The sequence below is a fragment of the Protopterus annectens genome, chromosome 7.part0, assembly GCF_019279795.1.
Source record: "Protopterus annectens isolate FY-2018-M chromosome 7.part0, PAN1.0, whole genome shotgun sequence".
NCBI classification, from domain to species: domain Eukaryota; kingdom Metazoa; phylum Chordata; order Ceratodontiformes; family Protopteridae; genus Protopterus; species Protopterus annectens.
The window spans coordinates 967,245,381-967,273,268 of record NC_056739.1 but is presented as its reverse complement, the minus strand read 5'-3'; the positions used below and the strand labels follow the sequence as shown (position 1 = coordinate 967,273,268).

The window sequence follows — 27,888 nt, the reverse complement described above, 5'->3', positions numbered from 1 at the left end:
GAGATGCTCAAGGTAAAATAATAGCTTTTGTTTAATGTCCCTCACTTGTAGTATTAAAGTAATGGCACTCATTATTAATTGCTTATTGAGAGTGTATATAAACCCATTTTGCAGAGTATTTGAAAAATGTTTATTTTGAACCACTGTAACATGATAAGCAAATGTGAAAAATAACTTGATACAGTTTTAAAGAAATTTGGTCATTTATTATGGATCAGCTTTGCTGTGTGTGTTATGGGCTGAGCAGTATGGGTTATCTAGGCATTTAACATCATGCTACTAAATAAAACAACATAGTCATAAGTGTGTGTGTGTGTGTGTGTGCGCATCTCTGTGTGCATGCCTTTGACTCTGGACAGTTTTTAATATTTTTTTTTCTTTTTTATCTTCATGTAGCACCTTTGGAAGCTAATGGTTGAAGAATCTGATTTGCTTGGCCAGCTGAAGGTGAGCCTTTTTCTGTCTTTTTGCTTTAGTGAGCATTTTTATCTCGCCTGTTGCTTTATTATACTAGGATGGATAATCAGAGTAAAACTGACTTGTGGATAGGGTAAGGAGTTTTAACGTAAAATATGTCAGTAGCACAACTCACAGACAGACTACTTTGCACACTTTAATGGAAAAATAAAATGAGTAAAGAAAAGGGAATTTTAAAAATGTGGGATATTGACTTGAATATGTCAGATGCTAGCTGGTGCACCTGTAGTGCACGGATGCATTCCAGGCTGATGCATACTTTACCTTCTGTGGAACATACATCAGGCAATCAGATAATAGGTATTATTAATGTCCTTTCAGCCAAAGAATGAAGGTGGTGAAAAAAATCTGATACAGAAGTTGGTATTGTACTTCACATTAAATACAGCTGCAGAACGAAGACATACTAACTCACGAGCATTAAGATTCAGGTGGCCCATTTTTCCTAAACTGGGATTGTTTCAGAAAAAATAAAGCATTAAGATGTCTAGAGGGAGTTATGGAAGAACAATAGGAAACAAATCTGAAGCAAATTAGAGAGCATAATAGTGAAAAAAAGCCAGCCTGGTTCTCAGAGAAGTGATAGGGAAGTTTAATAAGAAGATATCATTCAGGAAGTGTAGGTAATCACAAGACGAGATGGACAGAGAAGACTATCAGGTACAGCAGAAGGAAGTAGCAATGTGTAGGCACTTCCGACATAAGAACAGTGTCTCAGGCTCTGTTAGGGAAGGACTTAAACTGATTACAAGTTAACTTGTGAATGGAGAAAATAAGAGTGGCACATTAAAACTTTCTGCAAGTAAAGAAGGTGGATTTAGGCAAAGTATCCCTGAATAAGCAGAAGAATATTGAGAGATGAATCTATTAGTAGTTGCAGAAGGGGAACAGGAGGCACCTGAACTAGGCAAGAAAAAAATCATTATAGAGTATTTCTGTCTAGGACAAAAGGTACTTCAGTCTTTCATTTCTTCATTATAAGTATTTATTTTTTTTTATTTATAGGCCCTTTAAGTGTGTGTGTGTGTGTGTGTGTGTGTGTGTGTGTGTGTGTGTGTGTGTGTGTGTGTGTGTGTGGTTCTTCGATAAGATTTTGCTAAGTACTAGGTATTCAGAATTTGCAGACTTGGAATATGTCTTACTGTTGAGCAGAGTCACACAGTTTACAAGGAGTTTGGTCATATATAACCTCAGCCATTTATATCTTCAATTTAAGCCTTTATTATTTGGTTTACAACACTGGTAAAGGAGCATTTCCTTAGCCCGATTTTACTAAGTAATAGCCCCCCTCTCCTGGTTGTTTGGCTGTGTTTTAGTTCACTGCTAGGTAATTTATGCATGAGAAAGGCAAGGCCAAGAAATCTAGTTCCTGTATTAGGTGCTTAGAGGAAAGTTGGTTCTTTACATAGTTCCAAAAAATTATCTTTTCTTAGGATAAATCTTTTCTTCTGTACTTTTAATGGGCAGTTGATGAACACAATATGTAAATGTTTTCATTACAAAATTTACTTTGTATTCCTTTATTTGTCATTGCATTTTGAGGGAAACATCATTTTTTTCTTAAAAGTGGTATGTGCTTAGAGTGAAGTCTCAGTCCGTTTTAGTTTATTCGGTTTAATGATGTTGCATTAGGGGTGTTTCAGGATAGCTGCACACTGGGCAACAGGTTGATTAGAGCTCTCCCTATGTAAAAAAACGAGAAACTGTTAAAAGCCAGTAAATGTTATTAATTTGGGTAAATTTTAATTATTTTATTGCAGTTATGCTACCTGGTTGCCAATAAAAAAAATAAAAAATTGGGGACAGCAAGAGAAAATTAGCCTGCAAAAGGAGAAGGAAAATTTATGTCTAGGAAGAATCTTGCAGGTCTTCAGCAAAAAGCAGTAAGGTTATAGCTTTACTACAAGAAATGGCTTCCAATAACTTAGAAGAAAAATAAATGAAATGCACTCAGAAATGTTTAAAATAAGTGAGATACTGAAGGACGATATAAAGTCAAATTACAAAAGGCTGGAAACAGTAGAAGAAACTTTAAGTAGATATTTAGAGAAGCTAATAAAACTGCAGCAAACAGAAGATGAAATGAATGAAAGGTTGTCTGAACATGAGGATTCTGAAGAACAGTTTCAAAAAACAAAAAAATAGAGTTAGAAGACAGAGAGCACAGAAAAAAAACTGAGTTTTTTTTTTGTTATACTGGAGACACTGGAAGAATAGGCTGTATTAATTTTATGAAAGTACAAATAAGCAATGGACTGGTGTTCCACTGTAGGATGTGTCAATTGAGAGGTTGCATTATATGTCCATGAGAAAGCAGAAAATACCTATATTAGTAAACTGCCATCATACCAGGAGAATGAACTGCTCCTGATAAAATTGTGACAAAAGTGAAAAATATTAACAACTGGGGGCACCAGAGTGTTTTTGGAAAATTATTTGCTGGACAATAGGCAGAAGAGAAGCCAGTTTGCCTTGCCAGTCAGGGGATGTAAAGAGACTTGTGCAATTCAAGTTGTTATATCCAGTTGTCTCCAGAATATATTTGCCTGGAAGATCAAAGACAATTTTTGGATGCAGAGAAGACTGAAGGATAAAATAAATGTTTAGCCAACAATGAGTGAGCCAGCAAACAGAAGAGGACTCTCTCTCAGTTTTTTGACAGTAACACAGCTCATAGAGAGACTTTGCCAGTGAAACCGTTTCAGTTTTTTCCAAAGGTAAATGCTTAAGTGACAGGAGAAAAAGGTCCAGGAGATGACTAGAAAAATCAGGAGTACCTTGGATGTGAACCAGAGGCTGGAATTTATAAGATTAGGATGATTAGAAAGATGAGCAGCAATATGAAATTAGTAAATAAATGGGAGAACTGTAAAGTATTATTCCCTTTGGATTAGACATGCGAAATGTGGTTATGCAAAAATAAATGAATTAAAAAGACTGAATCTTTAACTGTTTTAAACTGATTGTATGATGTCTTGTCTGCAGCCTTGTTGCCCCTCCCAGTGTACTAACATCAGCTGTTCAGCTGTGCAGGCGATGAGAAGTGACCTGAGGGTGCACCAGCCCGGGCTGTTGGAGTGACCTGCCTCCTATGCCTCCCAAATTCTTAGCCTGACAGTCTTGTTTCACTGAGTACTCTGGCCCCTACCAAAGGGCATTGGGCTTTCCACCCAGCACGATCCCTACCTCTGCAGTATGGGCAACACCAATCCTCCCTGCCTTCGCTATCGAGCGCCTTAGCAATTAATCGAGCTGTGATCACCTTGGCCATAATAAGGAATTTATCCCTGTATGCCACCAGTGCAGGCTGATGTGTGTGATATTTTAATGTTCAGTGATGCTTCTTTAGTTTGACAGACTGCATGTTGGGGTGCCCACCATTGTCCATAATTAGAGAAGATGACACTGTGGTACTGACACCTGCCATTGTCATTGTATATGGGTTTGGGTGGTATGAAGCAATTCAGTTAAGGGCACTGAAAATTACAGTTTATTTTATTTATTTATTTTTCTTTAAAACATGCTTGCAATTTCAGTGAGAATATTTTTTCCAAGTTATGCAATATCAGTGTTGTAACGTGCATCCATTGACTACATATGTTTTTGTTGCTTTAGTTTTTTGCCACATACCCAAAAATTGTAGAGAGCAGATTTTGTAACAGATAAAATCATATTGAGAAATTGCTAGCACCAGAACCAGGAAAAATGATCCTAGAGTTTGAGCACTGCAGTGTTTATTGTACATGGAATGCTGATCTGGGTGAGAAAGAAAATATGTAAATGAGGAGGATTTTTTCCTTAAACTGAACTCTTTGATATTTTCTTCATTGTAGGATTAGACAGTGACAAATTTGGGTTCCACCAGTGTTCAGAAGCAAGGTCTCTTAACACTTGGAGATTAGATGCTCTTTTCACATGGGGAATGCCAATGTTAGCTGGAAAGGAATTAGAGTAGTTAGTAGAAACAGAACAATATAATTTTCATTTAAGGCTGCATCAATAGGTGTATCAGCTTGCAATGACAGCAAACTGTTACAGTTTTTCTTACCTGTTCCCTTAATACCCCACTCTACCCTTCAGCGAAATGAACCCTGACACACATTTAGTGCATTGATGGCACATGTTTTTCCACTGTAACTAAACACTTCATTTGGCTCACTCTATTTCTGTTTCTCTCTGTTGTGGGAATACTGTTGAGTAGTAGCTGTTGATAAAAATTATATTTTGAATGACATTAACTAATAGAATTTTTCTCCCTGTGTAGAAATGAGAGTACTCTGAATATTTAAAGCAGGGGCTGTGCCATTTGTCAGTCAAGATGGGAGTATTGAGAATTTTACTTGGAACGTCCCATGTATGAGTAGAGTTTTTAAATAAGATGAATATTAGTAATAAAACAATGCTTTCTTCTTTTCTTTACTAGATAATTAAAGATTTCTATTTGCTGGGACGAGGAGAATTATTTCAGGCCTTTATTGACATAGCTCAAGTCATGTTAAATACTCCTCCTTCTGCAGTAACAGAACATGGTAAGTAATCAGAACCAGCTTTGAGGTGAACCAGAATGGTTGGTATAGTTTTTATTTCACTTCTTTCTGATTATTGTACTTCTGTTTGGGAATTAGTGTGCACTTTACAGTACATAGATGGAAGCTGAAATTAACTAGCCCAGAGCTGCCAGTTGAATATCCCTGCAAGAATAGCATTACAGTCCATAGTCGTGTAGTAGAAAGATCTCTATCTCACCATTCCAGGGTCTAGCCTTCAATCCTGACTTCTTGTCAATGTCTTTGTGAAGTGTTGTATGTTTTCACTTTGAATAGATGTTCCTGTGTGCTGCAGTCACATACCATAAACAGGCTGGGTACTGTTGCACTGTGTTATCCATCTGTATGCTGTACTTGTCCTTCACTTTGTGTCTACGAAGAATCAGTTTATTTACTTGATTGACAAATAAATAAAGAAAAAATATATATATTTCTCTTCCTGAAATGTTCCCTATCATAAGGTCATGCCTAAAAATGGGAGCTTCATCTCTGTGCCAGTTTAAGAAAAAAGAACATGCAATGAAAATGTCTGTTGTAGTGATTTGCCTACTTTCTAATTGGTAGACTTACAGATTTTCAAAAATATATGCTTCAATTTCAGTTAGCTTAATGCTGGGCAGAAAGTAGTTGTGGATGCTGAGTAACCACATGAATTTTGAACTGAAGAAAGTGAAACCATGTAATGGAAGCAGTACTTTGCAGTGGTTGCGGTTAAGAGTTAGGTGGCTAAATTTGTGATGAAAAAGATAATTTGATATGGTGTAATGTTTATGCAAAGCAGAAAGCCAAAACTAATCAGTACGAAAAATATTTTGAGAGAAATACAGGTAAAGGTACCCAGGTATGGAAAATTTTATAACACAAAAATCGTTTCACAAAGGGGAACGCAGGACAGAAGTTTAGTAAGATTTAAGTTAAACAGATAGAAAATGAAGTTATGGAATATGTTATGGAATATCTGTCAAGTAAAGGATTTAGTGTAGAAAATGTAACACAGGTTGTTTCACAGCATGATGAAACAGTGAGTCCCCAAGTTAAGGAGAAACAGGTGGAGCAGGAGACATCTGAAGAAGAAATATGGCCATGTGAAAGAGAAAGAGATTTAATATGGTGCAGTATTTATGCAACGGAGGAAGCCAAACTAATCAATACAAAAAAGCAGCAGCACAAAGATATTTGAAGAGAAATACAGGCAAAGGCAACTGGATATAGAAAATTTCACAATACAAAAAATAAGAAAAAAAGGGGGAAATTAGAAAAGAGGATTAGTAATGGAGACGTTAAAGAAATAGAAACTGGAGTTATGGATTATCTGTGAAGTGAAGTATTTAGTATAGAAAATCCATCTCTGGTAATGTCACAGCATAATGGAACAATGACTCCCCAAATTAAGAAGAAACAGGTGGAATGGGAAGCATACGATCACTTGCCCGATGAAGATGCCCTGGAGCCATCAGTAGGAGACTTGTACAAAAGTTCATCTGGAAATGCACAGCAAGGAAAGGAGCAGGAAACAGTGACAACTCTGACACAGTGAATGTTGTGGTACGATAGGCCAGTGGGTTCCCATATGAAGCAACAAAGGATGGCACAGAATGCAGCTGAAAAGAAATATGTAAGAGGAAGATGTTCTGGAACTTTCTATAGAATGGCCATATGAAACAGAGCAAAGAAAGTGCCCTCAGCTTAGAAGAAAATGAGCTAAGGGAAAGGTTGCTTGAATTAATAGAGATGGATAACCATATTATGATCGACGAAAGAAATAGATTACAGAATGTAAATAAGACCCGAAAAAATTAGAAGTCTGATAAGACAGATGAATACAGTATCAAGACTATTAACAAAAATTCATATGATGTTACTGTGCAGCTAAATTAATAACATGTAAAGTCTTAAGGCAAAAAGAGCAATAAGGAAAAGGAAGGAAAGAAAATCAAATGCCATCATGGAAGCATCAAATAGTGAAACCTATAAAGCAATTAAGACAAGAAATATCACTGTTAGAAGATTATAGAAGAGGGAACAAATCAACAAAAATGCTTAAAAAGATAGATGTGATAAAAGTAATACACAGTATCAGAGCAGACCAGGATCTACAGTACACTGTTGCAAGTAATACACTAAAGACATCTGCTCAGGCAGAAAAACTTAGAAGATGTGCAGATAAATATAAAAGGAAAGTACAAAATGTGCAATTCATTGATAACCCAAAAAGTTTTATAGAGAATTGGGAAACAAAGCAAAAGGAATAGAAATACTGCCAAAAAAGAAGAAATAGATTTTTGAGAAATATCTATGAAGACCCTGTGGAACAGAACAAAGATACTGAATGGATCGAAGAAGTAAAAGAAATAGTAAGAAGTTCAAATATAGTGGATGTGAAATGGGATGAAGTAATGGCCAGAGAAATTGAAACAAAATTAAGAAAAGCTCCTAATGGGAAAACTCGAGGCCCACATGTGATGCATAACTTCTGGCTAAAAGTATTAACATCTTTACACAAAGATGTAGCGCTGGGTAAGAAGTACTTGTATACTTATCCTGAACAGACACCAACCTGGGTAACAGAAAAGTATTTTCTTTTAAGTGTGAACCTGCAAGCTGTCTTAAAAACTCTAGACCAATAACTTGCTTTCCAATGATGTACAAACTATATACTGGAATTGATGCTGACAGAATTTGTAGTCATTTAGAAGAAAACTCAATCATGGCAATAGAACAAAAGAGTAACAAAAGTAATATAGAGCAAAGGATCATTTGTTGCTAAATTAAGTTGTAGTGGGGAATTGTAAAAAGGGGAACAATCCAAGTGTGGCATGGATAGATTACAAAAAACATTTGACAGCATCTCACATTCATGGGTAAAGGTGTGCTTACAGATGTACACAATACACCCTACATTGATCAATTACATTACAGTTACCATGAAACAGTGGCAAGCTACTTTCCAGCTAAGCCATGATAAAGGACAAATTATTATCCTAGGGATAAAAATTCAAAGGTGGATTTCCAGTGTATCTTTTTGTTACCACTGGTCTTTTGTCTTGTCCTTAACCCATTACGCTGTCTACTTAACAGATTAGGTCATGGTTAGTTTGGCTTCCAGGTAACAGCCAAGTGTAAAGACTCCTCATCTTATTTTTGTGGATAACTTAAAACTGTATAGTTCATCCGATGGACAGTTGAAAGCACAACTGCAAGTGGCTAAAACTTTCTCAGATGATGTAGGAATGTCATTCGGTCTTGATAAATGTGCAAAAGCAACATTTAAAGCAGGACAGCTGCAGCACCAAGAAATGTCAGTCTGGGACAAGAATGTGATATAAAGGAACTTGAGCAGGAGGGAATGAATAAATATTTGGGAATCAATGAAAGAGCAACAATAAAACACGAACAAATGTGAACAAAACTCAATAAGGAATATTTTAGAAGACTAAAACTAATACTGGGAACAGCTCTAACATCTAGGAACAAAGCCCAAGCTGCAAACCAATTTGTTCTTCCTGTTCTAACTTACAGTTTTGGAGAGATTGATGGTCTCCAAAAGGTATTGGATCAGTTAGGAAAACAAGAAAAATGCTTCATGTTTATCAAATGATATATAGAGATCAGAGTATACCAAGATTATATGATGTTCTTCATTCCACATTGCTGCAGTCCTAACTATTGGGTAGTCCGCTGTCCAGTCGGCCCGAATACCAAAGTATATGGCTGACGTCGGTCGCATTAGGGCGACGCCAGTAGCGTCAGCCAGGGTACTAATGCGCATGACCCACGTCATATCCTCAGTCTTTTTTGCCGCGTGGTCCGATGCAGAAGCAATTTTGCGAGTGCAGGTTGGCGTTCTGAAAGTTTCTGAAGTCAGAGTTTCAGACCGAATCAAAGTTATTACTGGTTGCTGGGGATTATTTTGGTTTTTTGCCTTGCCTCAGTATTTAACCGGATGTCAGAAAAAGTAAATAACTGTATTTCTTGTGGGAAACAGATACCTCATAGGGATTACCATACTTTGTGTATACCTTGTTTAGGGCCTGAGCACGACGTTGTTGGTTGCCGCCTTGTGCTAGATTTACAAAACGCACTATTAAGAGAAGGTTAGACTGTGCCAGGTTAGTGTTTGGGAAGAGTTGTAACTATAAAATGCCGCCGGATGCTCGACGCCGGCTTCGTTAAAACGCAAGGACAAAACAGCAAAGTGGGGGAAGAACCGACAGTCCCGGACGCCGGTTCTTTAGAGGGCTCAGTGGAGCCGGAGGTTTTGCCAGGTGTTTCTTTGGAGTCTCAGGAGAGACTTTACTGTTACAGGATGTTTCCTCTCAGGAAGTAGGCCAGGCTGAGGGGGCTTCTCAGGTGGCTGTTCTTCCCTCACTTCCTAAGGTGGTTAGGGCCTCCCCTTCTGTTCCCAAGGCTTCCTTAAGGGGCAGGCCAAGTTTTGCTTCAGTGGGGGTTTCTCCTAGTGCTTCAGGGTCTTTGCCTAAGAAACATATGCTTAAAATGGCAGAAGATTTGATTACTATGATAAGGGGTTCTATGCCCCCTCTTGATAAGAGGCCTAGGGTGGAACCTGAGGTTGAGAGTTTTGAGCAATGCTCGGAGGCTTCTGAGTCTTCGGCTGAAGACTTGCATGAGTTCCCTACTTATTCTGATTCTGATGTGGATGATTCTACTCCTTCAGCTTCTCCTCCTGAGGATTTTTCATTTTCAGAGACTTTGCATTCCATGAGGGAGCATTTTAAATGGGAAGGCCAAGATTTCTCTGATTCCAGGAAAAGGCTTAGGGAGTTCTTGTTTTTACCCCAGCATAGGCCTTTAGCTATACCTCCTGTTTTGAATGTGGTGGAAGATGTTTTTGCAGAGGCTTCCCTGAATCCTGATTCTTTGCCTCCTGCTCCAGTTAAACCGGATAGGTATTATAGGGTGCCTGAAGCTCATAAGTATCTTTTAAGAGTCCTAGGGCAGACCCGAAACTGTCTCTCAGGGGCCTAAAGGTGTAAAGGCCTCAGTTGTTAAAAATCCTGTCCCTCCTGATAAAGAGGCAAGGGCTTTGGATAGATGGGGAAGGAAAGTGTATACTTCTTCCACTTTAGCCATGAGGGCGTTGAATTGTCAGTTTCACATGTTAAAATATCAGAATTATCTTCTTTCACTGTTGAAATCTAAGGTGGATGCTCTGGCGGAAGGTATTGACTGTAAAGAGTTGCAGGATTTAGTTCATGTGTCTGAACAGGTGGGTAAACATTCCTTGCAATGTGGTTTTGATGCTGTGCAGGCCTCCTCCAGGGTGGCTGCCACTGGTTCTGATGTTCTTCATCTCACATTGCTGCAGTCCTTACACTTGGGTATAGCGCTGTCCTCGGTCGGCCCGAATACCAAAGTATATGGCTGACGTCGGTCATGGCGCATTAAACTGACGCCAGGACGTCAGGGTATAAATGCGCATGACCGACGTCATATCCTCAGTCTTTTTGCCGTGGTCCGATGCAGAAGCAAATTTGCGAGTGCAGGTTGGCGTCCTGAGATTTTCGAAACCGGAGTTTCAGACCGAATCCAAGTTGGCTAAGTACCCGTTGGGAATATTTTGGTTTTTCTTGCCTCAGTATTTTACCGGATGTCAGAAAAAGTAAATAACTGTATTTCTTGTGGGAAACAGATACCACATAGGGATTACCATAACTTGTGTATACCTTGTTTAGGGCCTGAGCACGACGTTGTTGGGTGTTCCTCTTGTGCTAGATTTAACAAACGTACTATAAAGAGGAGATTAGACTGTGCCAGGTTAGTCTTCGGGAAGCGGTGCAATTACAAAATGCCGGCGGATGCTCCGACGCCCGCTACTTCGAAGAAACGCAAGGACAAAGCACCTAGGCCTAGGTTAGAAGAACCGTCCGTCCCGGACGTCGGTTCTTTAGAGGGCTCGGTTGTGCCAGAGGCCCTAACAGAAGTTTCCCTAGAGTCCCAGGGAGAGACTTTATTGTTACAGGATGTGTCTTCTCAGGAGGTAGGCCAGGCTGAAGGGGCTTCTCAGGTAGCTGTTCTCCCCTCTCTGCCTAAGGTGGTTAGGCCTTCCCCTACTGTTACAAAGGCTTCTTCCAAGGGTAGGCCAGGTTTAGCTGTAGCAGGTGTTTCTCCTAGTACTTCAGGCCCTGTGCCCAAGAGACATATGCTTAAGATGGCTGAAGATTTAATTACTATGATTAGGGGTTCTATGCCCCCTCCTGACAAAAGGCCTAGGGTGGATCCTGAATTTGGGAATTTTGAACAGGATTCTGATGCTTCGGAGTCTTCGGCTGAAGATTTACAGGAGTTTTCTCATTATTCTGATTCTGATGTGGATGACACCACTCCTACTGCTTCTCCTCCTGAGGATTTTTCATTCTCAGAGACTCTCCATTCCATGAGGGAACATTTTAAATGGGAAGGTCAGGATTTCTCTGATTCCAGGAAAAGACTTAGGGAATTTCTGTTTTTACCCCAGCATAGGCCTTTAGCTATACCTCCTGTTCTTTCTGTGGTGGAAGATGTTTTTGCAGAGGCTTCTCTTAACCCTGATTCTTTACCTCCCGCTCCTGTTAAGCCGGACAGATACTATAGGGTGCCTGAAGCTCACAAGTATCTTTTTAAAAGCCCTAGGGCAGATCCAGAGACTGTTACTCAGGGACCTAAAGGGGTTAAGGCTTCTGTGGTTAAAAATCCAGTTCCTCCGGATAAAGAGGCAAGGGCTTTAGACAGATGGGGTAAGAAAGTTTATACTTCTTCAACTTTAGCCATGAGGGCTTTGAATTGTCAATTCCACATGCTGAGATATCAGATCTATCTTCTTTCACAGTTAAAGTCTAAGGTAGATGCTCTGGCAGAAGGTATTGAATGTAAGGAGTTACAAGATCTGGTGCATGTGTCTGAACAGGTGGGTAAGCATTCCTTACAATGTGGTTTTGATGCTGTACAGGCCTCTTCCAGGGTGGCTGCCACTGGTACTGTCCTTCGCAGGCACGCCTGGCTAAGGGATCAGAATTTAGCTGAGCATGTTAAGTCAAGGATCTTGGATGCCCCTTTACAATCTGATGTGTTGTTTGGTTCGCCTGTTGAAGCAGTTTTAAAGAAAATGGAAGACAAAGCTAAATCTATGCACACTGTTAAAGATTTTTTACAAGTTCAACCTCCAAGGTTTAGTAGAAATTGGCCAAGCAAGGCGTGGACATACCCTTCTTATGATTCCCAGTCTAGGGGTAGGTCTAGACGTGCTAGGGGCAGAGCTCAGGGTTCTTTTAGATCCAGGACAGGGGGCTCACCTGCACAGTCTTCAGGTGAGGGCAGGGGTCAGCCCTTTCGTAGACAGATCCAATGACCTACCTTTTCAACTGCCAGAACCTTCCCGTCTGACAGCACCTTTGGGAGGAAGACTGACACTTTTCAAGGAGAACTGGAGTTTAATTACCCAAGACAGATGGGTATTGGATATCATTCACCACGGTTACAGATTTTATTTCCATACCTTACCACCTTTCAAGGGCATGCCAGACATTCCTCCTCAGCACAGATTAGAAGCTTACAGACAAATTTCCCTATTAATACAGATAGGGGCCATACAACCGGTGCCTATGGCACAAAGGGGCCTAGGATTTTATTCTCGCCTATTCCTAGTACCAAAAAAGGGGAACACGTGGAGACCAATTCTGGATTTGTCTATCCTCAACACCTTTCTGGACATCCCCAAGTTCAAGATGCTGACATTGCAACAGCTTTTACCTCTCCTGGGCAAAGATCACTGGATGGTAACTTTGGATCTCAAAGAGGCTTACCTTCATGTTCCTATCACTCTAGGCTGCAGGAAGTATCTGCGTTTTCTGGAAATTCACACTATCAATTCTCTGCATTGCCCTTTGGCTTATCTACTGCACCCAGAGTATTCACAAAGGTTCTGGCTCCAGTGATAGCTTTCTTCAGATTGAGAGGAATACAGATCTATCCTTATTTGGACGATTGCCTGATTCTGGCTCAAGGCAAGGACGAGCTTCTACAGCATTTAAAGTATGTGATAGCAGTGCTAAGATGCCTGGGGTATTCTGTGAACGAAACAAAGTCCAGTCTAGTACCCTCTCAGGACATGTGCTTTCTGGGTGTGAGACTGAATACAGCAACCCAGATGGCCTTTTTGACCCCGGACAAACAAAAGAATCTTTCCCTTTACTTCCAGCAACTATCACACCAGTCCGGGCTGACTGCAAGGACAGTCCTTCAAGCCTTAGGGTTCATGGCATCTTGTATTCTGGTACTTCCCAATGCCAAACTGCATATGAGGAAGCTACAATGGTATCTCAAGAATCTATGGACACAGCACTGCCAGGATCTGGACACTGTCATTCCAATAATACCTTGCATCCAAAAGGAATTCTTGTGGTGGGCTCAGCATTGTCACCTAAACAAGGGACTTTCTGTGACCCGGCCAGAGGCGAGTCAGATTCTAACAACAGATGCCTCAGACAAAGCTTGGGGAGCTCATCTCAATGGAAAATGGATACAGGACAAGTGGCCTGCCAGACTACAACATCTACATATCAACCTGAAGGAGATGTTAGCAGTCCAGTTTGCATTAACAGCTTTCAAGGAATTACTTCTTCCAGGACAGGTGTTGATTCTAACAGACAACACAACCGTCATGTGGTACATCAACAAGCAAGGGGGTACACATTCTTACCCTCTATGCAGACAAGCAATGATTTTGTGGGACACTGCTCTCAGTTTACAACTGGATCTTCAGGCAAGGTTTCTGCCGGGAGTACAGAACTCCTTAGCAGATGTGTTAAGCAGACAAATCATGGATCCCCACGAGTGGAAACTGGATCCTCAGGTATTTCAGCAATTAACAGTGTCATGGGGAACACCAGACATAGATCTGTTCGCTTCTCCTCTAAACCACCAGCTGCCAAAGTTTTGCACAAAAAGGATACACCAGGCAGCTTGGAAAATGGATGCTCTTTCTTTCAGTTGGAAAAATCTTCATGTATATGCCTTTCCACCTCTTCCTCTACTTCTAAAGGTACTGCTAAAGGTAAGACAGGACAAACCAAGAATGATCCTGATAGCTCCAGATTGGCGGCGACAGCATTGGTACCCACTACTGAGAAATCTGATAAGGAAACCACCGTGGCCCCTGCCTTTGATTCCACACCTGTTGTCTCAAAAGGACGGTCATCTACTCAATGTCAAGCTTCACTCTCTTCATCTCACAGCATGGCATATCCTGTTTTAGCTCATAGCAGGGCTCAACTTCCTCAACAAGTTTTGAATGTGATTATGGAAGCTAGGAGACCTAGTACAAGGAAAGTGTATGCAGACAAGTGGAAGAGATTTTGTTTTGGAGTGCAGCAAAGGATTTAGATGTTTCTGAGCCTAATTTAAGTGTGGCTCTTCAATATCTTACTGAGTTATTGGACAAGGGTTTGTCCTTCTCTTCCATTAAGATTCATGCTGCAGCAATTTCAGCTCACTATGACTGTGATCCACCTTGTTTTCTCATTCTTTGTTCAAGCAATTTCTCAGAGGGCAAAGAACATAAGACCTCCACGAAGAGCTCCTACTCCTGCTTGGGACCTCAATTATGTGTTGGAAAAGCTCACTCTGCCACCTTTTGAGCCTGCAGCTACGGCTGAGTTAAAATATTTGTCATGGAAGAGTGCTTTTCAGAAGGCCATTACCAGTGCAAGAAGGGTTTCTGAATTGCAGGCCCTTCTGGCTGTTGAACCTTTCTTGATCTCGCATAAGGATAGGGTATCTTTACGCACTAACCCTTCCTTTATGCCTAAGGTGGTTTCAAGTGTGTCTTTAAACCAAACTATTCATTTACCTACCTTTTATGCAGACCCCCAAAACAAGACGGAAAAGATTTTGCATACTTTGGATGTGCACAGACAGTTACGCTACTACTTAGATAGGACTAAGGGTTTCAGGCAGTCTCAACAGTTGTTTGTTTCTTTTGCTTTAGGTTCTCAGGGCAAGCCTGTGTCAAAACAAACTCTTTCTAAATGGATTGGGTTTTGCATTGCATTTTGTTATTCCCATCATGGCAAGCAGATTCCAACAGGGATTAGACCTCATTCCACTAGGGCTACTGCCACTTCTACAGCTTTTCTAAGGGGAGTGGCAACTAAGGACATTTTGGAGGCAGCTACTTGGAGTTCAGTACATACTTTCTCTAAGCACTACCACCTTCCTCTCTACTCTAAATCTAGGGCTGGGTTTGCCACTGCTATTTTACAGGGCATTTTGACAGCTCCTGCTTCTCTTTGATTTGCCATCCTCCCTTACCTCTGCTTTGGGAATCTACCCAAGTGTAAGGACTGCAGCAATGTGAGATGAAGAACATAGTACAGTTTTGTACCTACCATAAATGTAGATGTTCGAAGATCCACATTGCTGCAGTCCAATTTACCCTCCCTCCTTCCCCTCTGTGTTTGGGGTGGTTGTGTGGTTAGGTTAGTACTTTATTAGATAATTGTTAGAAGTTGTACATAGTTTGGGTGTGGGGGTGTTTAGTGTTTGGTGATTTTTTGATTTTACCCTGTTTAGGGTCTTCTGGCATCTGGGGCAAGAAAAGACTGAGGATATGACGTCGGTCATGCGCATTTATACCCTGACGTCCTGGCGTCAGTTTAATGCGCCATGACCGACGTCAGCCATATACTTTGGTATTCGGGCCGACCGAGGACAGCGCTATACCCAAGTGTAAGGACTGCAGCAATGTGGATCTTCGAACATCTACATTTATGGTAGGTACAAAACTGTACTTTCTTCGTAGGCACGCCTGGTTGAGAGATCAGAACTTAGCTGAGCATGTTAAGACAAGGATTTTGGATGCTCCTTTACAGTCTGATGTGTTGTTTGGTTCGCCTGTGGAAGCAGTTTTGAAGAAAATGGAGGACAAGGCTAATTCTATGCAAACTGTTAAAGATTTTTTACAGGTGCAGCCTCCGAAGTTTAGTAGAAATTGGCCTGCTAAGGGTTGGACTTTTCCTGCTTATGATTCCCAGTCTAGGGGTAGGTCTAGACGTGGTAGAGGCAGAGCTCAGGGTTCTTTTAGGCCTAGGACAGGGAGTTCCCCTGCTCAGAATTCTGGGGAGGGCAGGGGTCAGTCCTTTCGTAAGCAGACCCAATGACCTGCCTTTTCAGCTGCCAGTTCTTTCTCGCCTGGCAGCACCGTTGGGAGGAAGGCTGTCTCTTTTCAAAGAAAATTGGGATTTAATTACCCAAGACAGATGGGTTCTGGATATCATTCACCACGGTTACAGGTTTTATTTCCATACCTTGCCTCCTTTCAAAGGCATGCCAGACATTCCTCCTCTACAAAGACAAGAGGCGCACAAGCAAATTTCTATGTTACTCCAAATAGGGGCCATTCAGCCAGTTCCTGTGCCAGAAAGAGGCCTAGGATTTTATTCTCGCCTGTTCCTAGTACCAAAGAAGGGGAACACGTGGAGACCAATTTTGGATTTATCTATCCTCAACACTTATCTGGACATTCCCAAGTTCAAAATGTTGACGTTACAACAGCTTTTACCTCTACTGGGCAAAGATCACTGGATGGTAACTTTAGATCTCAAGGAAGCTTACCTTCATGTGCCTATAAGATTAAGTTGCAGAAAGTATCTGCGTTTTCGAGCTGGAAGTTCTCATTATCAGTTCTCTGCATTGCCCTTTGGCTTATCTACTGCGCCCAGAGTATTCACAAAGGTTCTGGCTCCAGTGATAGCTTACTTCAGGCTAAAAGGGATTCAAATTTACCCTTACTTGGACGATTGCCTGATTCTGGCTCAAGAAAAGGAAGACCTTCTACAGCATCTGGAATTTGTCATAGCGGTGCTAAGATGCCTAGGGTATTCTGTGAACGAAATAAAGTCCAGTCTAGTACCCTCTCAAGACATGTGCTTTCTGGGTGTGAGACTGAATACGGCAGCCCAGATGGCCTTTTTAACCCCGGACAAACAAAAGAATCTTTCCAGTTACTTCCATCAACTATCTCTTCAGTCCGGGCTGACTGCAAGGACAGTCCTTCAAGCCTTAGGGTTCATGGCATCTTGTATTCTGGTGCTTCCCAATGCCAAACTGCATATGAGGAAGCTACAATGGTATCTCAAAAATGTATGGACACAGCACTGCCAGGATTTGGACACTGTCATTCAAATAATACCTTGCATTCAAAAGGAATTTTTGTGGTGGGCTCAGGAATGTCACCTAAACAAGGGACTCTCTGTGACCCGGCCAGAGGCGAGTCAGATTCTAACGACAGATGCCTCAGACATTGCTTGGGGAGCTCATCTAAATGGAAAGTGGATACAAGACAAGTGGCCTGCCAGACTACAGCATCTACATATCAACATGAAAGAGATGTTAGCAGTCCAGTTTGCATTAATGGCTTTCAAAGAATTACTTCTTCCAGGGCAGGTGTTGATTCTAACAGACAACACAACTGTCATGTGGTACATCAACAAACAAGGGGGAACACATTCTTACCCATTGTGCAGGCAAGCAATGATTTTATGGGAGACTGCGCTCAGCTTGCAACTAACTCTTCAGGCAAGGTTTCTGCCGGGAGCACAGAACTCCTTAGCAGATGTGTTAAGCAGACAAATCATGGATCCCCACGAGTGGAAACTGGATCTTCATGTATTTCAAAACTTGACAGTGTCATGGGGAACTCCAGACATAGATCTGTTCGCTTCCCCACTAAACCACCAGCTGCCAAAGTTTTGCACAAAGAGTTTTCATCACACAGCTTGGAAAGTGGATGCTCTTTCTTTCAGTTGGAAAAATCTTCATGTGTATGCTTTCCACCTCTGCCTCTTCTTCCAAAGGTGCTTCTAAAGGTCAGACAAGACAAGCCAAGGATGATTTTAATAGCTCCAGATTGGCCTCGGCAGCACTGGTACCCATTACTGAGGAGTCTGGTAAGGAAGCCTCCATGGCCTTTACCCTTGATTCCACACCTGTTGTCTCAGAGGGACGGTCACCTGCTCAATGTCAAGCTTCATTCTCTTCATCTAACAGCCTGGCATATTCTGTTTTGAAAGACAGCAGGTCTCAACTTCCTCAACAAGTTTTAAATGTGATTATGGAAGCCAGGAGACCTAGTACAAGGAAAGTGTACGCAGAAAAATGGAAGAGATTCTTATTTTGGTGTGCAGCAAACATTTTGGAGATTTCTGAGCCAAATTTGAGTGTGGCTCTTCAATATCTTACTGAATTATTGGACAAAGGTTTGTCTTTCTCTTCCATTAAGATTCATGCTGCAGCAATTTCAGCTCACTATGATTGTGACCCACCATTGTTTTCGCATCCTTTGTTCAAGCAATTTCTTAGAGGGGCAAAGAATATAAGACCCCCACGTAGAGCTCCTACTCCTGCTTGGGATCTCAATTTTGTGTTGGAGAAACTTACTCTACAACCTTTTGTGCCTGCGGCTACTGCTGAATTGCAATACTTGTCATGGAAGACTGCTTTTTTGTTGGCCATTACTTCTGCAAGAAGGGTTTCTGAGTTGCAGGCCCTTATGGCAGTGGAGCCTTTTTGATTTTTCATAAGGATAGGGTATCTTTACGCACTAATCCTTCCTTTATGCCTAAGGTGGTTTCTAGTGTGGCTTTAAACCAAACTATTCATTTGCCTACTTTTTATGCAGATCCCCAAAATAAAGGGGAAAAGATTTTGCACACTTTAGATGTACACAGGCAATTGCGTTATTATTTGAGCAGGACTAAGGATTTTAGGCAGTCTCAGCAGTTGTTTGTTTCTTTTGCTTTGAGTTCAGGGCAAGCCTGTGTCAAAACAAACTATTTCTAGGTGGATTGGGTGTTGCATTGCATTTTGTTATTCCCATCATGGCAAGGAGATTCCAGCCGGGATTAGGCCTCATTCCACTAGGGCTACTGCCACTTCAACAGCATTTCTAAGGGGGGTGGCAACAAAGGATATTTTGGAGGCAGCTACTTGGAGTTCAGTGCATACTTTCTCTAAGCATTATCACCTTCCTCTCTACTCTAAGTCTAGGGCTGGTTTTGCCACAGCTATTTTGCAAGGCATGTTGTCAGTTCCTGCTTCCTTATGATTTGCCAGCCTCCCTTACCTCTGCTTTGGGATTCTACCCAATAGTTAGGACTGCAGCAATGTGGAATGAAGAACATAGTACAGTTTTGTACCTACCATAAATGTAGATGTTCGAGGATCCACATTGCTGCAGTCCAATTTCCCTCCCTCCTTCCCCTCTGTGTTTAGGGTGGTTGTGTAGGTGAGGTTATGTTCAGCTAATTTTGTATATATTGTACATATTTTTGGTGCAGGTATGTTTGGTGTTTTGGATTTTGGGCCTTCTTTTCAGGGTCTTCTGACATCTGGGGCAAGAAAAGACTGAGGATATGACGCCGGTCATGCGCATTAGTACCCTGACGCACTGACGCCAGTCTAATGCGCCTGACCGACACCAGCCATATACTTTGGTATTCGGGCCGACTGGACAGCGGACTACCCAATAGTTAGGACTGCAGCAATGTGGATCCTCGAACATCTACATTTATGGTAGGTACAAAACTGTACTTTCCTCATTCTGAAGGGGGTATGGGCATCCTTGAAATTGATTACATGTATATGTCTGTAGTCTTGGGACTGCGTACATGTCTGCTGACCTCACCAGATCCAGACATAGTGAAAGGTTTAGAACATGAGAAGTCTAAGATGACTTCCCTACTTAGTTTAGCAGACGCATATTGGTGTCAAGTGGAAATGGAAATCAAACCAGAAGACAAAAAATAGGGAGCAACTGAATGTGACAAAAAAAAATACAAGGAGAAGGATCAGATGAGAAGGCAAAAAATGTAGAAAAGGCATAAATATTGTGGCAAGTATAGAAAACTCCTGGAACAACCTCACATTGATCAGAATGTGATGCAGGAATAGTTAAGGAGAGGTGAATTTAAACCAAAAAATAAAAGGTTAATATTGTCAGATCAGGATAGTGGACTGCATACATGCTGGTTTACAAAGTCCATTGAACATGTGGAAGAAACAGACAAACGCATGCTCAGTAAAACAGAACTGGAAACAGTCACACATCTTGTTGCTGGGTGTGGTACACTCATGGCAGATGGTCTGTATACTGAAAGGCATAATGTGGCAAGACTGTTGCACTGGGGATTTTGCAAACATTACAATGTTGAACTAGCTGAGAAACACTGGAAACATGAGCCACAAAGCATTATAGAGAATGTTGTTTATATGACATGGGATCACCCATTACCAACAGTTCAGAAAATGAAAACAAGAAAAACCGATGTAGTAGTCTATGAAAAGAAGACAAAAGTAGCATTGAACATATCAAATTGTTACAGTGTCTTAGGTACAGAGAGATACAAAGTCATAAAATACCAGGATTTGCAGGCAGAAACAAGAGCAATGTAGAAGAAAAGATACCTAAGCTGTTCCAATAGTAGGAGTAATGGGTCTCACAAATAAGAATTTACAGTAATATTGAGATTTGCTACCAATATATGTAACTCCATATGAATTACTGGAGGAGTCATTTATGGGCATATTGTGGGTGCTGTGAAGAGTACTTTTGGCTAACATCAAAGACTGAAGCAATAATAATTTCATGATCTTTCTCCACAACCTGACTTGGGAAGTGAGTCCATTCCCATCATGGTATTAGAAACCCAAAAGACTTGGAGAAACTAAACCTCTGATAGTGAGCCTGTCCAAGATTTCCTTTAAGTGGATTTAATGTTTTACCTCCCTTCTATCTCCACCTTCCCCTTCAGCCTCTTTTCACCTGTTAAATTCCTTCTTCAATGACTATCTGGATTCTGTCTCTGCTACCCATTCCATTAGTCCATTCTGTGGGTCCACAAACCTGTCTGTGAAGAAGTACTTCCAAAATCAAAAGAATAGTTTGTCCTTATGGTCTTTTGTCTGTGGCCCTTTCTCCCCATCTGTCCCTTCTGTTCAGGGGCAGAACCCTTCACACCTCCTTAAGATTATCCTGTGCACCAGTATTGCACCCCTCCTGTTGTTTGGTCTGTAGTGCCAAGAGCTTTAGATCTAGTCTCTGGCTGTATCCCTTCCCCTGCAGCCCATGGATCTCTCGAGTGTTTTTTGCTGGACTCTATCTAGTATCCTCAGCTGAACTCCTGTCTGTGCAGAGGAGAAATGGCTGCACTCAAAAGTTCATTCCAGTTTGTGAAGATTCTCACAGTATCACATGGAGTGAGCTCATCTGCACTGCAGAAGAACCAGTTTCTGTCATTTGTATTTGTGCTTTCATAACTTCAGATATTACCCAGAGTTCTTGACAAAAGATGGTAGGCATGTAAACACAGGCTGAGTGGTAAATTGAGATTTTTGTTCCATGACTTATTTCTCAGTTCACCTGTACAGTCCAGTAAAAGTCTGCACCCATCTGCTGGTTTGTCTCTACAGTCCTCTTGTCGTTCACTTGTGAGCAAAATCTCAAGTTAGTTGAAATTTTCTGCCTGAGATAGCTGACCTCTCTTGCCTTCAGAGAACTGTCCAGACCTTTTCAGTATGGAATCTTAATGTCTGATTTACATGTGCTGATTTTCTTCCCATCCACTTCAGTCTCAGCAGAACATCACTCTACTGAATGATAAATGTGGTGACTTGAATCTGAAGACAGCAACAAAGGAGGACCGTTTCTGTCCCCAGAATTAAACTGAATACTCTGCAGATCTCTCTTGTACCCTGATATCCTGTCCATGAAAATCAAGAACAGAAGAGGAAACAAAATGGACCACTGATGGTCAAAATAAAAATAAAACCACCAAGCATAAAACTTTAGTACAATGTTTTTACACTAAAAACACTGCTTTTATTCTAAGTTAAAGAACTTCTTCAGAGTAATAATCACTAATAACAATGTCCTGTTTAAAAAAGTACTACCAATGAGGTGAAGAATGCATACATAGTAAATTAATTAGTTGGTTAATCTATCATCTACTTTCCCAAAAAATAATGAATAAACAGCACTGCTCATATATGTGTGTGTGTGTATTTTTTATATATATATATATATATATATATATATATATATATATATATATGTATATGTATATATGTGTATGTATGTGTATATATATATATATATATATATATATATATATATATATATATATATATATATACACACACTGATAAATGAACGAAAATAAAAATGGAAAGACAAAAACAGAAATACATTAAGTACCAGATATGGACAGAATGAAAAACAGAATGTAAAATATGTGTGCTGTTTAGTTAATAAAAATAATAATAATGCTAATTCATGAAATTTAGTGATCCAGTTATAAACTGTTGACCTCACAGATTGGAAGTTTTCATTCTGAGCACACTACTAATAGATATAACATCATTCAAACCTGGGAAGACAGTTGCATTCAATCTAAGTTGCCAGTTCAGCTCACGGTGCTCCAACAAAGTATTAAAATCACCAACGCTAAGACTGTAATGCACATAATTCATTATAAAGAAAACAGATTTCTTAAAAGTAGTGCAATCCAAACCGCGCTTAAGTAATGCATTGGAAATGTTGGCTTTTTGTAATATAACAGTGTTCCCGAATCCTGTTTCTCCATTTTCTGGTGGTTTTCCCTGCATAAAAGACAGGACAAGAAATGCAAATAGCTGCATACACCACAATAGAGGAATCACAATTTTCCCTGCAAGAGCAAAGAATAGTCCTGCCCAACCCTTCATTGGAGATGTACAGTCCTTCGTGTATAAAACGACATTGTTAACAATGACCACATTTGGTCATAAGGCTACATTTGTCAGTGGGGTTAGTCAGTTCAACTTCAGAAAGGGTTTTAAGATTTCTTCCTCTACTAAAAACAACCTTTGCCAAATTGCCCAACTTGGTTTTTCTGGAGGAGTTGAAAGTTAAGTTCCAAATTTTTCGTATTATTTTAATATATTTGAGTGTCACTAGAAAAAGGACAAATGAGCTGCAAGTTACTTTGGTCATTCCAAAAGCCATAAAAATAAAACACTGTGAAAAAAAAAATATATAAAAAAGTTGGTCATTGTTAAAAGTAGATTCAGGGATGACTGGACCCTGTATTTCACCTGTAATATCATCCTTCCACAAAAGAGGACAGAACTTGGATGTTCTTCCTTTAAACACTTCTTCCTTAATATCAAACAACAAACTACTTGGATAGTCCCCTGCTCTAAATAAAGTAATCAAAAAATTAAGTTGAGTGAAAAATTTCTCATCTACATTAATCTGTAAAAATGGACCCCCTTTACCATACTTTTTTGTGAAAGAAAGGATAACAACTATCAAAATGTAAGTAGGAATTAGAAAAGTTTTTTCCTGTAAGTGGTGGAAGTATATTTCAGTCGTGAAGTGTCTTTGCCAGTAGACACGTCCACTTAATTAATATTTTCAAAATTCAAGTAAATAATAGGAACTCAGTGCAAGTGTCAAAAACCTTTTTAAATTCAAGCCACCATAAAAACCTGAAGTATGCTACTACAAAGCTGAACCAATCAGAAGTGAAAATAAAATTCTCTTCCCAAAAATTCAGCACAGCATTAGCATAAATAGGAGCACAAACTGCACACTAGTGAAAGTACTCGCCTTCAAAATACACAAATTTATTGTTTAGAACCAGATCTAAAAGAACTTCCATCAGTTTAATCTGCGTGGTAGAAAAAAATGCTATTCTGTTTCACAAAAGTGGCTATAAAATATTCAGTATCTATCGAATGGGGTGAAACTGTAAATAAATTGGTAACATCTCCGTAACAAACCAGTAAGTATTATCAAATGTAACATCATTCAGTTTTTCCAAAAGTTGCCATGAGTCTCTCAAAATGTGGTTTTTGGAATCCAATAATTTTTTACAGATCAAATAAATCAAAAAAGCCTGAGGTTCAGTCTTCGACCTTCTGGCTGCTACTATAGGTCTGAAGGGTAGATCTATGGGATTTTTGTAAATTTTGTGAATCCCAAATTAAGTGGGAATAACAGAGTTATCCACCTTGAGAAGATTGCAAGTTTGCACATCTAAAATCCCATGTAGTAATGCATCTAACAAAGCTATGCCATTTTTCCTATAAGAGATGTTTACATCATTTTTGTAAACTGTTGTATATGTTGTCTCATCTGCCAACACTTCCAATATTCTGATGGAATAATCGAAAGAATCCATAATAACAACCCCACCCTCCCTTATCAGGTTTTATTACATGGAGAGATCTGCCAGCACCATTGAGAGCCCTTGTCTACTTTAAAAGTATTCAACACCATGTTAATCCTCAAATACAGTTAAGTTGGTGAGAGATAGAGTCCCTCATGTAAAGTATTCCCATATTTCAAAACTGTGAGATGACAGCCCTCAGAGCTTTTGCTATAGCTCTTTTTCATAAATTCTTTACTGTTTGAATGGCTGTCTCCACTTGCTGATCTGATTGTGGATAATGTAAATTGGATGTTAAATGTATGCATTCCACTTACACACAGATCATACAGATTTCTGACTTTTTCATTGTGGACCATTGCTAGGCATGACATAATTGAGTGTCTCTGAAGAATATTGACTTTAAGAGCCCAGTCATGTTTACACTTACACATGATGTGTCCGTCATTCTGACTATTTCATGGAACTTGGAATTATAGCCTACATATAGAAAATGCTTCACTTATTTCATAAGTAGGTACTAGGCTATTGGCCCTAGGGCTATATAAGCTTAGCCAAAAAGGTATCCTGGCTTTTGCCGCCCAAGAAAATTATTTTCCTGTGCCCCTGTCGAGCAGAGCCACAGAAGTGATCCCCAGGGTGAATTTCCTATCTCCCATCCAATCATCAAGATTTTTCTTGAAGAGTGCTAATGAGGAGCTTCGTTTGATATAGATAGGTAGTTCGTTCCAGAGTATGGGAAGTCTCTGGGACAGGAATCTGTCCCTCCGGCATGCTTTGTTTATTGTGGTGACAAGGTTTAGGTCCCTAGAGTGTGTAGCTCGGAGGGATTGGGATTTCTTTAAGTGGAGCATGTCCAACAGCTCTGGGTTTAACATAGCTTTGCAGGTTAGGCAGAGATCACCTCTGAGTAGGCAATATGCAACGGAGTAAAGCTGGAGGTTTTTGAGACTATTTGCGTAGGGCATCTGTTTAAGGCCGGTAATACTCTTTGTGAGGTATTTATGCGGCCTTTCCAGTTGTTGTAGATGTCTTGTGAGGTGCATACCAAAAGGGGCGCTGTATTCTATAATGGGTCTAATGAGTGACGAGTAGAGGGGAACAGTGACCTTTTTTCCTGGATGAGAAACCTTTTGTGATGAGGTGTGCCACGTAGAAGGATTTCCTGACTACAGTGGCGATGTGATTATCAAAGGAGAAACTACTGTCCACCTGTGTCCCAAGGTCTCTTATCACACTTTTGTGTTAAGTAGACTACCGCCTATGTGGTAGTTCATGGGTACAGAATTTTTACCAAAAGGGATGACGATGCACTTTTTGGCATTGAGCTTGAGACCATGGCTTTGACACCAGGCATCTGTCTCAGTGAGGCCCTTTTGTAGGATGTCCACATCTTTAGGGGTTTCGATTATGGCTCCTAGTTTGCAGTAATCTGCGAACTTAGTTAGCCAAAGACCTTCTGTGTTAGCCTGTACTTCAGAGAAGTAGATACCAAACAGGAGAGGACCCAGGACTTAACCCTGTGGTACTTCACTTGTCACTGGTCTGAAGTCGAATTTGGAGTCTGCTACTTTCACAGTGTGGGTTCTGTCAGTGAGCCAGTTGGCAACCCATCTTGTGACATAGGGATTTATACCTAGTTTAGTGAGTTATCTATAATTCCAGAGTGAGGGATGGTGTCGAAAGGCTTGGCGAGATCTAGATAGGCTGTGTGAACCACCTTACCCTCATGTACGGCTTTGGTGACCACTTCAAAGAAGTCTATCAATTTTAGGAGACATGATCTGCCTTTTACAAACCCGAACTGGGTGGGGTCCAGAGTTTGGAGATTACCAGTGTCATTGTTTATAAGTTCCATGATGATACGTTCCATAGCCTTGCAGACCAGGTTTGTCGGGCTAATGGGGCAGTAGTTCCCGGGATCTGTGGTGGCTCCCCCTTTGTGGAGTGGGATAACTGTCATTGTGCGCCATTCAGTGTGCACAAAGTCTAAGGTGAGGCTATGATTGAACATGGTACTTAGGTGGGGTGCCAGTTCATTCTGTAGTTCTTGTAGAATGCAGCTTGGGATGTTGTCAGGTTCCATGGATGCTGTGTTCTTGGCTTTGGAGAGTGTGGTTTTTACCTGTGTAGCCATGATTACAGGGACTTTGCATTTTTCCGGTACAGAGATGGGCCCTTTAGGGGTTCAGAGGGGCGTAAAGTTAGCACTGAACCTATCTGCCAGGATGTAGGCAATATCAGTTGGTTCTGTATATTTAGTGCCATTGTGCTGTAACTCAGAGCAGATCTGAGTGTTGCCATTGAGATTCTTGACATAGCTATAGAGTACTTTGTAGTTGTCTTGAGAATCAGTGGCGATTTTGTTTTCGTAATTAGCTTTGGAGGATTTTATGAGGGATCTCAGCTTCTTACTGAGGCTGACCAGGGAGTTCCTCCAGTCATGGGATTTTACTCTTTTTTGCAAGAGTTTCTTTCTTCTGTTGTAGAGTTTGTTTATGGCAGAAGACCACCAGATTGGCTTCCTTTTTTTGGAGGATAGCATCTTGGTTCTGTTAGGGATTGCACACTCCATGCACTTGTGTAAGTGCTTCTAAAGTGCATTTTTGTAGGATTCGGCAGTCGTACCTCTGTTGTCTGTTTGCATGGGTGTAGTGAAGTTTGCCACTTCTGTCTTAAAAAGTGTGAAGTTGGCTTTGGAGAAATGTTTTATGGTGGTTTCCTTAATGGGGGGTGGGGATCGGATATGTGTGTGTGGGATGTCTAGGGTGGTCAGATCTGATAGCGACCCAGACTTTGGTGTGGAACACTGGATGTTCATTGTGCATACAGCTGCAGTCATCACACTTGGGTTATATCGTATCAGGCAGGTCCTCGCAGGTCCGTCGGCCAATTCCAAAGTCCAGGTTCAGGCCGGTGCAGCCGCTTCTTCCTGACGCAGGTGCGGCAGGGGTATAAAAGAGGCAGCTTCTTTCATTTTCAGTCTTTCTTGCCGGCACGCGAAGCAGAAAGCAGATCGAGCCGCGGTCGGCCAGCTCCCTGAGATTTACACAGTATTTTCAGCTCTTAAGTCTTTAAACTAAGTTCCCAGTTCTGGGGAAACTTTTCTGCCCCTCATGTCATGTCAAAATTGCATTTTGATTTTTGTGGGAAGTACTACCCGCGATTTTCACTTCACTCTTACTGTATGCTTAGGGCCAGACCACATTCATTCGCCCGGCGCCTTTTTTGCGCGGCTTGCTAACAAGCGCTATTAAGCCGGGCGAGAGTTCGCCTTCATTATTTTGGCAAAAGTTTAATTATATGATGTTGTCGGATGCTCGACGCCAGTTTTAGGCAAAGACGCAAGGATAAAACTGCAGATACCGGCCTACCACCTCATCTTTAAAACATTTACTAAAAAAACAGGGCCTCAGACCCCTCTCAAGGCCCCATGCCAGACCATTCTGAGGACCAGTGAGGACTTCTCTTTGGGGAAACCCTGCATACACTGAGAGAGCACTTCCACTGGGAATTACCAGATCAAGAGATCAAGAAAAGGCTCAGGGAACTACTTCCTTCATAGGCCCCTGCATGGGCCCCTCCTACTCACTATGTCTTAGATATTTTGGATGATGTAACGCAGCCCTGTTAAACCAGACAGATATTACCAACAGATATTA

General features: G+C 40.8%; 1 protein-coding gene across 2 annotated transcripts in view; it reads left to right on the top strand.

Moving 5' to 3' along the window:
• Positions 1 to 27,888, top strand: part of TUBGCP4 (tubulin gamma complex associated protein 4) — a 944,163-nt gene that overhangs the window by 626,434 nt on the left and 289,841 nt on the right. For both annotated transcript variants that reach the window (XM_044077538.1, XM_044077537.1), the window contains exons 10-11: positions 397 to 447; positions 4,901 to 5,006. In XM_044077538.1, coding sequence (XP_043933473.1) covers positions 397 to 447; positions 4,901 to 5,006 — 157 coding nt within the window. The remainder of the gene's footprint in view (positions 1 to 396; positions 448 to 4,900; positions 5,007 to 27,888) is intronic.